Below are 14,033 nucleotides of genomic sequence, written 5' to 3' on the forward strand. Positions count from 1 at the left end.
AGTATTATTAATTTTACTTTGACAAAACCCAGCATGTTTCCGGCAGCGCTAACTAGTGTATTTGCCACCACAAAATTTCCAGACTGTGCTGCTGTATGTGGTCATCCTCAGTGTTTACCCTTGTATTCTGCCTTGCTGCAGAATCTTGAGCGGCAATGGTCATGATGTCATTGCACTGCATGCTCTGGGACAAAACAAACAGTCGATTGACATATTCTTGACACTTTCTACCATTCCCTGGAATATCTCTGAAGTAAGTACATGTGCTGCTGGATTCTCTCCGTACAAAGATAAATGGAGTATTTTGCCTTCTAGTTACGAAATAGACTATGCCTAAAATTTCTGTTCATCGCACTCTGCAATTTTTTAAACATACAAAATATTCCATTTGCTGGCCATAGCTCTATGACTCAGCATTTAAATGCAGTTCCCACAGGGACAAGTTTTGGAAGAGGAAATGAGAATCAATTTTGCCAGTAGCCTTTTAAGCGGGTTATACGGTTACAATATGCAATAGTGTAACTGGGCTTAAATCAGACCTGCTCAAAATAGGCTGGCTGAGAATCAATATCTTTTCTTGTCAAAATGATTCCTGTTGCATTTGCAAATTTGACAGACGGCCGCTGGAATTTCTGGTTAAGCATTCATTATCAGTCACAAGCCTGATGTGTGTGGAATGTTTAATGAGCTGTTTGAAATTGATGACTTTGTTTTTCAACACCTATTATAGGACCAGCAGAGAAAGAGGCCATTTGGCCCATTGAGGCTGTGCCAGCTCTTTCGAAGAGCAACCCAATCCCCCTGGATCTTTCCCCGTATTGCTGCAATTCTTCTCCAAGTGCTTATCCTGTTCTCTTTTGGAGGGTATGAGTGAATCTGTATACCCCATAAGGCAATGTATTATAGATACTAACCACTTGTTGAGTTAAAAAAAATAAATCCCCTTGTCGCCTTGAGTTCTTTTGCTAATCATTTTAAATCTGTGGTCCCTGGCTATCAACCCTTCAGTATTGATGATTTATTTTTAATTACTGTTATTAAGGTGATTTTGATAGCACTATTGGGGAGTAGCAAAGCTGGAGGTTTGATCATGGCATGATTGATCACCATAAGACCATAAGACATAGGAGCAGAAATTAGGCCATTCGGCCCATCGAGTCTGCTCCGCCATTCACTCATGGCTGATAAGTTTCTCAATCCCATTCTCCCGCCTTCTCCCCATAACCTTTGATCCCCTTACCAATCAAGAACCTATCTATCTCGGTCTTAAATACACTCAATGACCTGGCCTCCACAGCCTTCTGTGGCAATGAATTCCATAGATTCACCACTCTCTGGCTAAAGAGGTTTCTCCTCATCTCTGTTCCAAAAGGTCTTCCCTTTACTCTGAGGCTGTGCCCTCAGGTCCTAGGCTCTCCTACTAATGGAAACATCTTCCCCACGTCCACTCTATCCAGGCCACATCCCAATTGACCATGTGACAATTGTTCAGTTGGTCACTTCTCGTTGTGTGGCTTTGCACCCACAGAACCAGGCCCAACCAATGTTTGCAAACTGGTAATAGAAGGCCCCTGGGTCCACTGATAATGAAAGAATGAAATAGCTATTTTATTTCAAACTGTACACCTGTGGCACTTTCAGACAGGATTCTTGGAATAATCTATTTTTAGAAAATATTGATATTTGAAGTTTATATATTTAGTCTTGATCATTGGTGCTGAAAGTCAACAGTCCTATCAATACAAACAGAACAGCGTATGGACAAGCAATTATCAAAAATATTTTTTTCACAATAATGGTTTTGGCTTTAATGAAAGTGCTGGTACAACTAGATTATTCAATAGGTGCATTGGGCCGGGTCCGTAAACCATCTGAAATTCCACGTGAATTAGATTTGGAGTGTTTTTTTTATGGTTTAAACTGAAGTCATTTGATGCATTTATTTACCCTGAGCATTTCTGAACCTCATCATCTTCGTTGATTGGATCTTGCTGTGGAATGTTCTCAGATGTACCATTCTACCTTATTCATTGCCAACCGGTAAATGCAATTTATTCCCTCTGCCTGCTCCTTTGCTGGTCTGCCTGGACATACCAGGGGGAGAAATAACCTACGAAACTGGAGTACCCACCTCCAGCCCTGGTCATTCACAAAGGCTGGATCCCCTTTTAACTGGGCAGAGACAACGTCATGTGATTTTGCCTGGGAAAAGTGGCAGGTCAGCCATTTGCCTGGAGCCCAACTGAACCACTTAAATGGCCAATTAAGGAACACTTTCCACTTCCATGGGAATTTTATCCATTTGGGGAGGAGGGATCCACCAATGAAACCTCATGACCTTCCAGTGGGCTCCAGAGGTGCAGGAACACTACTTTTTTGGACACTCCCCAGCCCATGGAGGGGCCACCCTGCCGCAACGGTGCTAGTGGCCCCAACCACACACCCCTCAGCCACTGCGGTGCTCTCTCCATGCAGCTGCAATCTCAACAATGGCCACCTGCCAGCAGTGGCGCTGCTGAGCCGCCAGCCCTCTGAGTGCACAGCACCCTCAGTGGAGGCCACTTAATTGCCTGCCGCCAGGAACATATCTCCCAAGGTCCCACCTCTGGCTGGAGTGGGGTTAGTTTCCACTCTCAGCTCCCAGTAGAGGGACTTCAGCCTCAGTCAAAAAATTCAGCCCGTCCTCTCTGAACTAAATTACTAGCTTAGGAATAAATTGTGCCATCTTGAGGATTTCTTGAGCTGTGGGCTCAAACCAACCAAGAACTTGGGTTGAGACTGTTATTGCTTTTTATACCTTGGAGATATGCAGAGATGACGTACCAGGTTCTGCGTGCAAACAGGACTTTGGGTAGGATTTTACTTGTTGGCGAGTTGGGGGAGGGGCCCGCTCACTGACATGTAAAATGACGCATGGTGACATCGAGGGGAACTCCTGATGTCATCCCGCCCCATTTAAATTTTCAGGAAGGTGGGGGCGCAGCAAAATCAGCTGCACGCCCCCCCCAAACTGTCAACAGGCCAATTGAGGCCAATGACAGGATCATTGAAAGTAATTAAAGGACCTGCCTGTCCAACCTTAAGATTGGCAGGTCAGCCAGGAGCCCCAGCGCAAAGTAGAAAGAACATGAAACCTCATCTACGGGCGCGATGAAGTTTCATGTAGGTTTTAAAAAATTTTAATAAAGTTTTTGTGAAAATTAGGAACATGTCCCAACACATGAGGGGACATGTTAGGGAAATTTTATTTTTCAATTTTTAGTTTATTTGCATTTACAGACGATCTCCCTGAGGCTGCACTCTTGATTTTGGGATTCCACCACCCCACCCCACATAGCGCTTCCGTGCAGATGTCACGCTGGGCAGGCCAGGCCCCCAATCGGGGGCGCCGATTGGAAGCGCGCCTGTGCACGCCCGCCATTCAACTTCACCCCCACGGGAGGGGGGTGGAATTCAGCCCTTTATTCCAAAAGCTTTTGTCTGCAGCCACAAGCTTCTAGCTCAGCTCCCTTTCTCAAACCCCACCCACAGGCTTGACTAACAGCACACAGCACAGAGAACAGTCAACAGACATACAAAATCAGACACCGAACAATTGAACACAACAACCGCTTTAGCTAATTCTATTTAAAACCCTTGTAGCCTGCAGAAAGGAGGTTGGCGTCCTGTTAATCTGGGCGGGATTTGATCTTAAATGCTGACGGGTAAAAGATTAGCACCCATACCACTGTGGGACCCAATTGCTTTACCTCATTGGCTAGTTAAATCATTGAGAAGGAGATGTCTTTAGGCTGCATTTCAAAACTGATCACACTTTGCCTACTCTAAGAGACGCATGTTAACATGAAAAACCTGGCAAGTTTGGTTGGGGAGTGAGAGGGTGGGAGTGGGTTAATTTCTCAGAAATCTATTTCCTGACACAAACCTGCCTCTAACCCAAAACAAAAACAGAATTACCTGGAAAAACTCAGCAGGTCTGGCAGCATCGGCGGAGAAGAAAAGAGTTGACGTTTCGAGTCCTCATGACCCTTCGACAGAACAGTTCTGTCGAAGGGTCATGAGGACTCGAAACGTCAACTCTTTTCTTCTCCGCCGATGCTGCCAGACCTGCTGAGTTTTTCCAGGTAATTCTGTTTTTGTTTTGGATTTCCAGCATCCGCAGTTTTTTTGTTTTTATCCCTGCCTCTAACCCACCAATTCTAGCTTTAACCTGCTCCTGCTGCATACAATTCTGTTAACCAGAGTGCAAATAACGGCTCAGATTGTGCTGCGTATAGGCCCATTAAGAATCCTTTTATAAATCAGATGTTAGCTGCCTCAACAAAGCATTTCGTTTTGCCAGACCAATCACTGCAAAACAACAATAATTGATTACGTTCAGAGTGTTGTTAATTTTGCAAAAAAAAAGTGGGGTCGCCCAGATTTTAATAGCGTGTAATTAAAAGCACTACATCAATGCAAGTTGTTGTTCTGCATCGGCACAAGTGATCTTTTACTGATCAGCTTGGTAGTCACAGAATTCCTAGGAATGGACGATATTACAGACTTGTGTTCGCTCAACAGTGACTGCTCAGAGGCACTGCTGAGTATCTTCAGCAATTCCAATTGTTGACTGATTCACGCTGATTTAGCCAACGTACCAAATTTTGAGATGCATATAATTACAAGGGAAGTTGCACAGCAGCAGCTTGTTTCAAAATATAAAAACAAGAATCGTGAGGACCCCTAAATTCTTCTGCGCCCCCTGTCTGAAGTTAAAGGGACGTTCTGGCTTGTGTTGATATATTAGCCCAGCAGAGCCCTTCACAAAGCAAAGCAAAAGGCGAGAGGCGAACAATCCCTTTATGCGTCAGCAGCCTGTGAAGAAAAAAGCTTTAGCCTCCTATCGGCATCTTTGAATTCCACCAGTTCAATTTGTAAAGTGTATTCTGTTGGTGGGGCTTGGAGGTCTTATTGGCTGATAAGCTGTAGGTTCCTTTGACTTGTTAGCTTAATGGAAAAGGAAAGCACCGACAAAACACAACGCTCTCAGCGGATGGGGTGAAATGAAAGTGACAGATAAGTTAGAAGAATTAGACCTCGGTGCGAGCCACCAGTTCGCAACATAAATATGAAAACGCAGTGCACACAGACAGCAGCAACACACTTAGAATTTTAATTGGCTCACAAAGAGATTGCAATTTAATCTTCGGCTGAGAGTTGTAAAAGGGGTATTTGTTACAGTTGGATCAATAATCTGTTGATCTCTGAGAAATTCAGCTACAGCTGTGACAATGGAAGCAGCACGTCACGATGGTAGCGGTGGGGTAGTGGGGGCAGGTGAGGTCTGTTCTCATGAGGTTTGCATGTATTGTGATTATGGGGAACAGTGCTCATAATGAAAGCACAGCAGTTGTTCTTTTGCACAAGGCGAGAAGTGGAATTGCCGATAAAGTTCGCAGTAATTGAAAATGGGTGCAGCACTTTCAAGACTACTTTGCCCTCAGATTGCCTTTGTCGGAATGATGTTAATATTCATAATTCATATACGCTGTACAAGTTAAATTATTCTAAAGTGCCTATTAGTTTAAGCTATAACAAATAGTTATCCATCCATTCAAAGGTGGCAGGAAAAGAAAACAAAATTCCCAATTGTCTTACTTCCCCAGTCCTGCCTCCCACCCCCATCCCCGCATCATAACCGGTTTTATTGACCCACCTGAGCACGCCTGCTGGTGAGACAATGGCCCGAAATTCATAACCCTGAGGTTGTGAAAGGCACCATACAAATACAAGTCTTCCTTTTTCTTCTTTCTTTCTTCGAACAATGCTCCATTAAGGTCAGAGCTTGAATTTCCATGGGAATTCTCACAGGGGGCCACCCATAATTTTGGCAGTGGACCGGTGGAAACCCCTGGGAAACTCATCCACACTCTGGCTCTCCCACTCAAGCTACAGTAGACTGCCAGGAGAGCATCACCGCTGAAAATTCCACCCCCACAGTCTCATTCCTTGACATCACTGTCAAAGGGGAAGGAGCTGTGAACAGATGCCTGTCATCTCTGCTACCTTGTTGGTTTTGAAGGAACCATGCAAATCTGATATACATGTACCCAATTCATTGTCTTCCAAGTAGCTAGTTTCTACAGCAACAATGATAGCAGTGATGAAGAAATGCAGGCAAAATACTGCAGATGCTGGAAATCTGACTTAAAAACAGGCAGTGCTGGAAAACGCTCAGCAGGTTAATCAGCAGCTGTGGAGAGAGAGAAACAGAGTTAACCATTTCAGGTTGATGCCTCTTTAATCAAAACTTGGATTGTGATGCTCTCTGCAAAAGAAAAGTTGCCAGCAATATGTAGGTTATTTTGACAGGAGCAATGTTAAGGTAAAGTTGAAATTTGTTGAATTATTTCCACTTTCTCTTCGACATGATAAGAAATCTATTCCTTTTTAGGCTCAGCGCTGAGATTTCAACAGCCCTGTGCTTTAATACACAAAGCAGGTTTGAATGCCACTAGTGGGCAAATGGAACAAAGTACTAAGTAAATATTGGAAAATGCTTTGTAATCTAGTAAAATATTAATTTGCAACATTTTTTCATAAAGGATTGAGGGTAAAGTGGCAGACTGCAGCCCCATTCATCTCATTACTTGTCTGCTCCACACACTCCTTCAATATAGAATTTTACACATGGCAAGGCACCATTGCCCATTGTGCCTTCATTCAGAGCCGTCACTTAATTTATAGAAATTTCCTGGGCTTTTGTCCTTGAAGTGGATTTGTGGGGGTTTATTCAAGGTGAGAACTTTCTCACAGATTAATCTACAAAAGCTTTTGACTTAGAGTTTAGAGCGAGAGAGGTTTGATTGATAATGTTTGAGAGACCTGCAATCAAATTGATGAAACCTTGGTCTTAATTGGCTCGGGCACAACAAATCAGTCTTTTTATCTCAGTAATTACACAGATGACTTTTTTTTTATTCAGTGTTGGGTGTGTGCAGGTAACAAATGGTAATTTTTTTTGTAACTGAGCCTAAGCATTTCAATTAAGTAAAGGCAGCAAAATAAAACACTGGATCATAAATCCTGGCCTTGCGCTTTGTGCTGCTGTGGGGTTTTAATTTTGAGGTACTGAAGCAGCATCTAAACATCAACAACAACAGTTTGCATTTATATGGCACCTTTAACATTGTAAAACACCAAGGTGCTTCACGTGGGGCATTATCAGGCAGGAAGTAACATTGAGCCACAAAAGCAGATGTTAAGACAGGTGACAAAAAACTTGGTCAACGAGTAAGGTTATAAGGAGCCTCTTAAAGGGTGAAAGAGTCGTTAGGGAAGAATGTTAATATCCACATATAAACGTCGACCATCTTAAATTGGATTTTCAATGGAAAATAGACTTCTGCAGCAGTTGAAAAGAAAGAAAGACTTGCATTTCTATAGAGCCCTTTCATGACCTTGGGACATTCCAAAGCACGTCACAACCAGTGAAGTATGTTTGAAGCATGGTCATTGTTGTAACAGAAGTAGAACATGATTTTCAGAAAGCTGTACGCCTAAAACAAAAGCAGGAAATGTTGGAATGTGTCAGCAGGTCAGGCAACATCAGAGAGGTGGATGAATTTTTTTTATTTTGACAAAGGATCCACATCTAATCTTCCCTTCAAAGATGCTGCTTGGTCTGCTAAGTGTTTCCGAACATTTATTTTTTGTTTCAGATGGAAGGTTATGCTTGATTAACTTTTCTTGAATAATTTCCGTTCGTGGATTTGAGTGGCATCGCATGCTGCCCATGATGTTATCACATGAAGACGTGTCACATTTCTGTCAATTTTCTCTCCCTGTCATTTTAATGGGACATTAATCCAATTTACCACCCTCTGTTTAAAGGAAAGAAGGATCTTCTGTTCATGCAGTGCCTTTTATGCCATCAGAATATCCAAAACCATGTTTACAGCCAATTATTTACTTTTGAAGTGGTGTTGTTGTTTTGCAGAGTGTCGCTAATTTTCACAAGCAGTATCCTACAAATAGCAGTATGAATATTTGGTTCTATTAGTTGACAGATAAATATTGACTAAGACAACAACAGTTTACATTGATATGATGCCTTTATATAGTGAAGCATTTCTAGGGTAAGAATTTTCCCTCCTAGTGCAGGAGCGGACGTTTGCGGACAGGCCTTCGATCAGCGCCCCCAGTTAAGGACGCACTGCCATTTTAAGTGGGCGTGACGTCCACCAGGAAGCGCTATGCGCTCCCTGTGTGAGCTGGGGGTGGGAATCCCTCAGCCGAGAGTGCACTCATCTCCCTGAGGCTAAGTGCTGCCTCAGGGAGATCGGCACCAAATTTAAAAATGGTGAAGGGGCAAAAATAACATTTCCCTGACCTGACCCCTCATTTGACACTGTCACATGAGTTGGGACATGTCCATCACTTTTAATCAAACATTTATCAAATTTTTTTAAACCCTCATGAAACCTCATCCCGCCCGTGGAAGAGGTTTGATGCTTTCTCTGAAGCCTGTCAGGGCTCCCAGCCTGCCCGCCAACCTTAAGGTTGGATGGGCAGGCCCACTAATTATTTCAATTACTTTTTCAGTGGCCTCAATTGGCCGTTGACAGGTCGGCGGGCACACAGCTGATTCAGCTGCAACCCCCACCCCAGGCCTGAAAATGGAAATGATGCGGGGTGACATTGGGAGTTCCACCCGACATCATCCTGCATCATTTTACATGTCAACAAGCAGGCCCCGCCCCCACGCTCGCCGGCCTAAAGATCCTGCCCCAGGTGTTTCACAGGAATATTAAACAGGACATTAAGAGAAGACCATAAGACGTAGGAGCAGAAGTAGGCCATTTGGCCCATCGAGTCTGCTCCGCCATTCAATGAGATCATGGGTGATCTGATAATCCTCAACTCCACTTTCCTGCCTTTTCCTCATAACCCTTGATTCCATTGCTGATTAAAAATCTGTCTATCTCAGCTTTGAATATGGAATTTAACCCTGAAAAGTATGAGGTGATACACTTTGGAAGGATTCAACAAATGGCAGGACACTAGGAAGTTCTGAGGAACAAAGGGACCTTGGCGTGTGTGTCCATAGATCTCTGAAGACGGAGGGGCATGTTAGTGGGGTGGTGAAAAAGGCAAACGGGACAGTTGCCTTTATCAATCGAAGCATAGATTACAAAAGTAGGGAGGTCATGTTAGAGTTGTATAGAACCTTGGTGAGGCCACAGCTGGAGTACTGTGTGCAGTTCTGGATGCCACATTATAGGAAGGATGTGATTGCACTGGAGGGGGTGCAGAGGAGATTCACCAGGATGTTGCTGGAATGAAACATTTAAGTTATGAAGAGAGGTTGGATAGACTTGGGTTGTTTTCGTTGGAGCAGAGAAGACTGAGGGGCGACCTGATCGAGGTGTACAAGATTATGAGGGGCATGGACAGGGTGAATAGGGAGCAGCTGTTCACAAGGGGACATAAGTTCAAGGTGAGGGGCAGGAGGTTTAGGGGGGATGTGAGGAAAAACCTTTTTACCCAGAGGGTGGTGACGGTCTGGAATGCACTGTCTGGGAGGGTGGTGGAGTTGGGTTGCCTCACATCATTTAAAAAGTACCTGGATGAGCGCTTGGCACATCATAACATTCAAGGCTATGGGCCAAGTGCTGGTAAATGGGGTTAGGTAGGTAAGTCAGGTGTTTCTCACGTGTCAGTGAAGACTCAATGGGCCGAAGGGCCTCTTCTGCACTGTATGATTCTGTGATTCTGTCAATACACTTAAAGAAGGCTTGTCTTCTGTGAATAGTGTCATGTGATCCACTTAAATAGACAAAGGGTGTCTTAGGTTAACACTTCATTCAACCAAAGAAAGGAACATGATACACGAGTAGATGGTGGTGTAATGGTAATGTCACTAGGCCAGTAATCCAGCAGCCCAGGCTACTGGTGGAATTTAAATTCAATTAATATATTTGGAATATAATCCAGTCACAATCAATGGTGAACATGACAACACAACTAGCATTGATTGGTTCACTAATACCCCTTTGGGGGAAGAAAATCTGCTGTCCTTACCTGACCTGACTCCAGATCCACAGTTGTGTGTTTGACTCTAGCCCTGCAATGGCTTGGCAAGCCACTCAGTTCAAGGGCAATTAAGAATGGGCAACAAATGCTGATCTTGCCAGGAACAAACGCCCTTGTCCCATGAAAGAAAAAAAAATTAACATTCATGTAACAAGTGGTAGATACAGGGTCCTGTTCGGTCACTATGGCGACCAGGTTTTGGGCCTGACCAGGAATGGTAGAATGTAGGTTTCTTCACTCTGCTGACAATAAGAGCCCTTTGTAAAAGGATTTGAGGTTTGTGAAATCTCAGTTCCATTGCCAAAGTCTAAGGTTCAAAAGCTGCACACAGTTGAGGGGGAGGTGGTGGCGTAGTGGTAATGTCACTGGGCTAGTATTCTAGAGACCCAGGGTAATGCTCTGGGGACCCAGGTTTGAATCCCACTATGGCAGATGGTCAAAATTGAATTCAATAAAAATATGGCAATAAAAGCCTGATGACGACCACGAAACCATTGCAAATTATTGTAAAAACCCATCAGGTTCACTAATGATCTTTAGGGAAGGAAATCTGTTGTCCTTACCTGGTCTGGCCTACATGTGACTCCAGACCCACAGCAATGTGGTTGACTCTTAAAATGCACTCTAGACAAGGGAAATTAGTGATGGACAATAAATGCTGGGCTATGACACCCCCAGATCCCAGGAAGGATTAAAAAAATGTTCTGACATAAATTGATGCCAACCTGACAAATCATTGAGAAAGACTGTTTAGGTGAGCGCTGTTCAGTTCAACGATTCTTACATATGCACCAGGTGGTGTTCTTACTGTTGTTGGGACATAGGCAAGAAAAGAAATAGCTTTATTGTGTGTTTGATAAAGGGAGGACTTGATTCTCACACCAGAAGCAGAATGTGCTTCAGCCCCCAGGATTGACATCTCTAAACTTGAGAGAGGAAAAAATAGGTTTTCTTTGAAGGAGAAAGAAAACTTCCATGAATCTTAATAAATATGCCTATATACATTAAGATGATGAGTTAAATCCCTTTGAATGATATAATGGTAGTGATCATATCTGCCTGCTGTTGAATAATCGTTTTGTTAAGCTGGAGACACATTTCACAACTTCCCACTTTCTCCCCATTCTCTTTTGAGCAGGATACCAAGCTCCGAGAGTTGTTGGATGTTGGAAATCAGGGAAATCGGCTGGAGAACAGGATGGTTACTGTGGTTTACGGCCCAGACTTGGTCAACATTTCCTATCTCAACTTCATGGCCTTCCAGGAAGACGTAGCAAAGGTACTCGTGCGTTTCAAAATTCTCATGCTCCACTGCGCAGTCAGGCATGTTTGGAATGGTGGCGTTATGTTTCCGATGAGGTTAACCTCATGTCTTTCTGCTGGCTCCTGAGTACCTGCAGTTATCAATATCATTGTTGCCTTAAAGTGAATTGAAAGACAGCTTGCCTACCTTTCCAACCTCAGCATGGTGCTGCAAAACTAGTTCCAAATTTGAAATGTCACTTTGTTTTCAAAAAAGAAGACATCGCTATAAATTATTTCCTATTCTATTAATATATTCCATTTTTTGTGATTGGATAAGATAGTTTGCTATCATCCCTTTTGTATTGGTACTCTTGCGAGTGTCCTAATGAGTGCAAGATGCAAAGCTTCGACGTGTCTCTTTTTTCAGTAATACACAAGGTGCACCTTATTGAATGAGGTGTGACTGGGTTTGTAACAGTGTTGTAGCATCATAATGATTGATAAACACCCTCATTGGCTCTGGAAAGCAAATCTCTCCATTATGATAAGACAATTTTGAAACAAATAATATGTTTTAATGAAATTTTAGCTTACATCATTATCCAATCAAAAGTAATTATTTATTATGTTATTCTATGAAAATTGAGATTAACGTCCTGGTTTGCTGCCTGTGTGCATTATTCAATGTGATTGGCTGCTTACCCTGTTTGATGATATCATTTTTGCTGCATGTCTGGAGATCTCAATGACTTTGTGTCAGATGCAACCTGCTGTTGGGAAAGGGGAAAACCAAGCCACGAGGATCACTAGATCTTTGCGGGCAACTTTCTTCAAGGTCAACGGCTAGTGCTGTTGCTTCGCTGCAAACTCCAGACCATTAATAATTTTCACAAGAGAATTGGATCAATATTTGATGAGGAATAATGTGCAGGGCTATGGGGAAAAGAAAGATTATGAAATGAATTGGCTAGCACTTTCAAAGAGCTGGCATAGGCATGATGGGTTGAATGGTCTTTTTCTGTGCTGTTTCATTACAATGAGCAAAAGGAGGCTATGAATACGCACAAACAACGGAAAAAAACATATCTGTAAAAATAGTGTATAAGTTGAAGCTTGTATGTTCCTGTGGCCAATTGTCTTAAAGCCACAAGCATCAGTTAAAAATATATCGTGTCAACAATAATTATCTTTCAAACTTGTTCTGGTTGAGATATTAAAATGTACAATTTACTGAATGATTTCTTACTTTTTGGAGTAGAAGAAAAATGTCTATTTTCTTCCCAGAGTTAGGGAGTCACCTGTAGTTGGCTCTCAGTCACTCAGAGCTGTGATAGGAAAATGGACACAGATCCCTTTTATTATTTTAGCCTCCATTACAATAATGTTGTGAAAATAAGCTCAGGTTTTGAGTTGAACATAATCCTGATCTGTTCTGGTGCTGTGTTGTACCAATCAGCTCACGCAATTTGCAACAGAATTGTGCTTTAATACTGCACTGTTCACAGCCTCTGTATCATACGGATAAAAGTAGGCAATGCTGGAAATATTTAGCCTGTCAGGCAGGGCATCTTTGGAGGGAGAAACAGAGTTGGCGTTACAGGTCAGTAACTTCCTCATCTCTCTTAATCCCACCACAGATCCAACCAGATCTACCCAGTGTTTCCAGCATTATCGGTTTTTATTTCAGATTTGGTCTCTCTGTTGAAGGGGACAGTTGAATTTGGTTTTATTAAATTGAAGCAATTGTGTCTCTGGATTTTTCCTGTGACCTCTTGTGGACAGGATTAGTGATTACAGCAGGAATGTTTGCTTGGGACGCAAGTAAACAAAGTCTTGCAGCAAATAATCTTTAAAAGGGGTGCTTTAGGCTATTTTCTGGAACAGTGTCAGTGGCGATTTATGTTAATGATGGTTTTCAACTCCGTTTGTATTGTTTTCAACAAAACACAAATTATGCAGTACAAATTATACAGCTTTATGAATCTCTTTTATGTCTCCATGCAGTAATCTCATATCAACCCTACTAACTTTCTCAGTCCAATACCTCTACACCGCCTGTGCTGCTATTGAGGTAACTGCAGTAGGGGGTGTCCTCAATGATGAAGAGTATAAGCAATGGCATTTTGATTTTCCTGTCATGAATACAATAATAAAAAAGAAAATAATTACATTTATACAACACCTTGAGATGTATTCTATGTCTTCATTTATAGACCTAAGGAAAAAAATCTAAAATTATACAATTTAGTTTATATTGCCTTTTTCCTCGCAAAATGCATCACTTCACACTATTCTGTGTTAAACTGCATCTGCCATGCATCTGCCCATTTCACCAGTCTGTCTATGTCTTCTTGAAGCCTGCTGCTATGCTCCTCACAATCATCTGTTTTTAGCTTTTGGGTTCATAAGTAGCTATTGGCTGGGACAACGGGAAGGGCTCCCCTGTTCTTGTGCGCGTATTTTAAATCCACCTGAGGGAAAATAAATCATTGGTTTAAAGTCTCATCCAGAAGACAGCATCTCCAACAGTGCTGCACAGAAGTGTGAGTCGAGATTATGTGCACAAATCTTGGGAGTGGGACTTGAACCCAGAACCTTCTGATACAGAGGTGGGAATACAACAAATTGCTACATTGAACAGATGAATCATTGGCATTACCAGGGAATGGGTGGATTCAACAACACAACAACTTCTTCTCACTAAACTATGA

At 42.6% G+C, this 14,033-nt stretch overlaps 1 protein-coding gene across 5 annotated transcripts in view; it reads left to right on the forward strand.

Moving 5' to 3' along the window:
- Positions 1 to 14,033, forward strand: part of LOC121290931 (1-phosphatidylinositol 4,5-bisphosphate phosphodiesterase beta-1) — an 802,698-nt gene that overhangs the window by 472,415 nt on the left and 316,250 nt on the right. For 4 of the 5 annotated variants that reach the window (XR_005945906.1, XR_005945910.1, XM_041211986.1 and 1 more), the window contains exon 4: positions 11,216 to 11,356. Coding sequence is in view for 3 of the 5 variants with exons in the window: in XM_041211986.1 (XP_041067920.1) it covers positions 11,216 to 11,356 (141 nt within the window). In the remaining 2 variants the exon portion in view is untranslated. Of the gene's footprint in view, positions 1 to 6,334; positions 6,368 to 11,215; positions 11,357 to 14,033 lie in introns of those variants that run through there. The other variant, XM_041212003.1, reaches the window with a different exon arrangement.

The sequence above is a fragment of the Carcharodon carcharias genome, chromosome 2, assembly GCF_017639515.1.
Source record: "Carcharodon carcharias isolate sCarCar2 chromosome 2, sCarCar2.pri, whole genome shotgun sequence".
Taxonomy (NCBI): Eukaryota; Metazoa; Chordata; class Chondrichthyes; order Lamniformes; family Lamnidae; genus Carcharodon; species Carcharodon carcharias.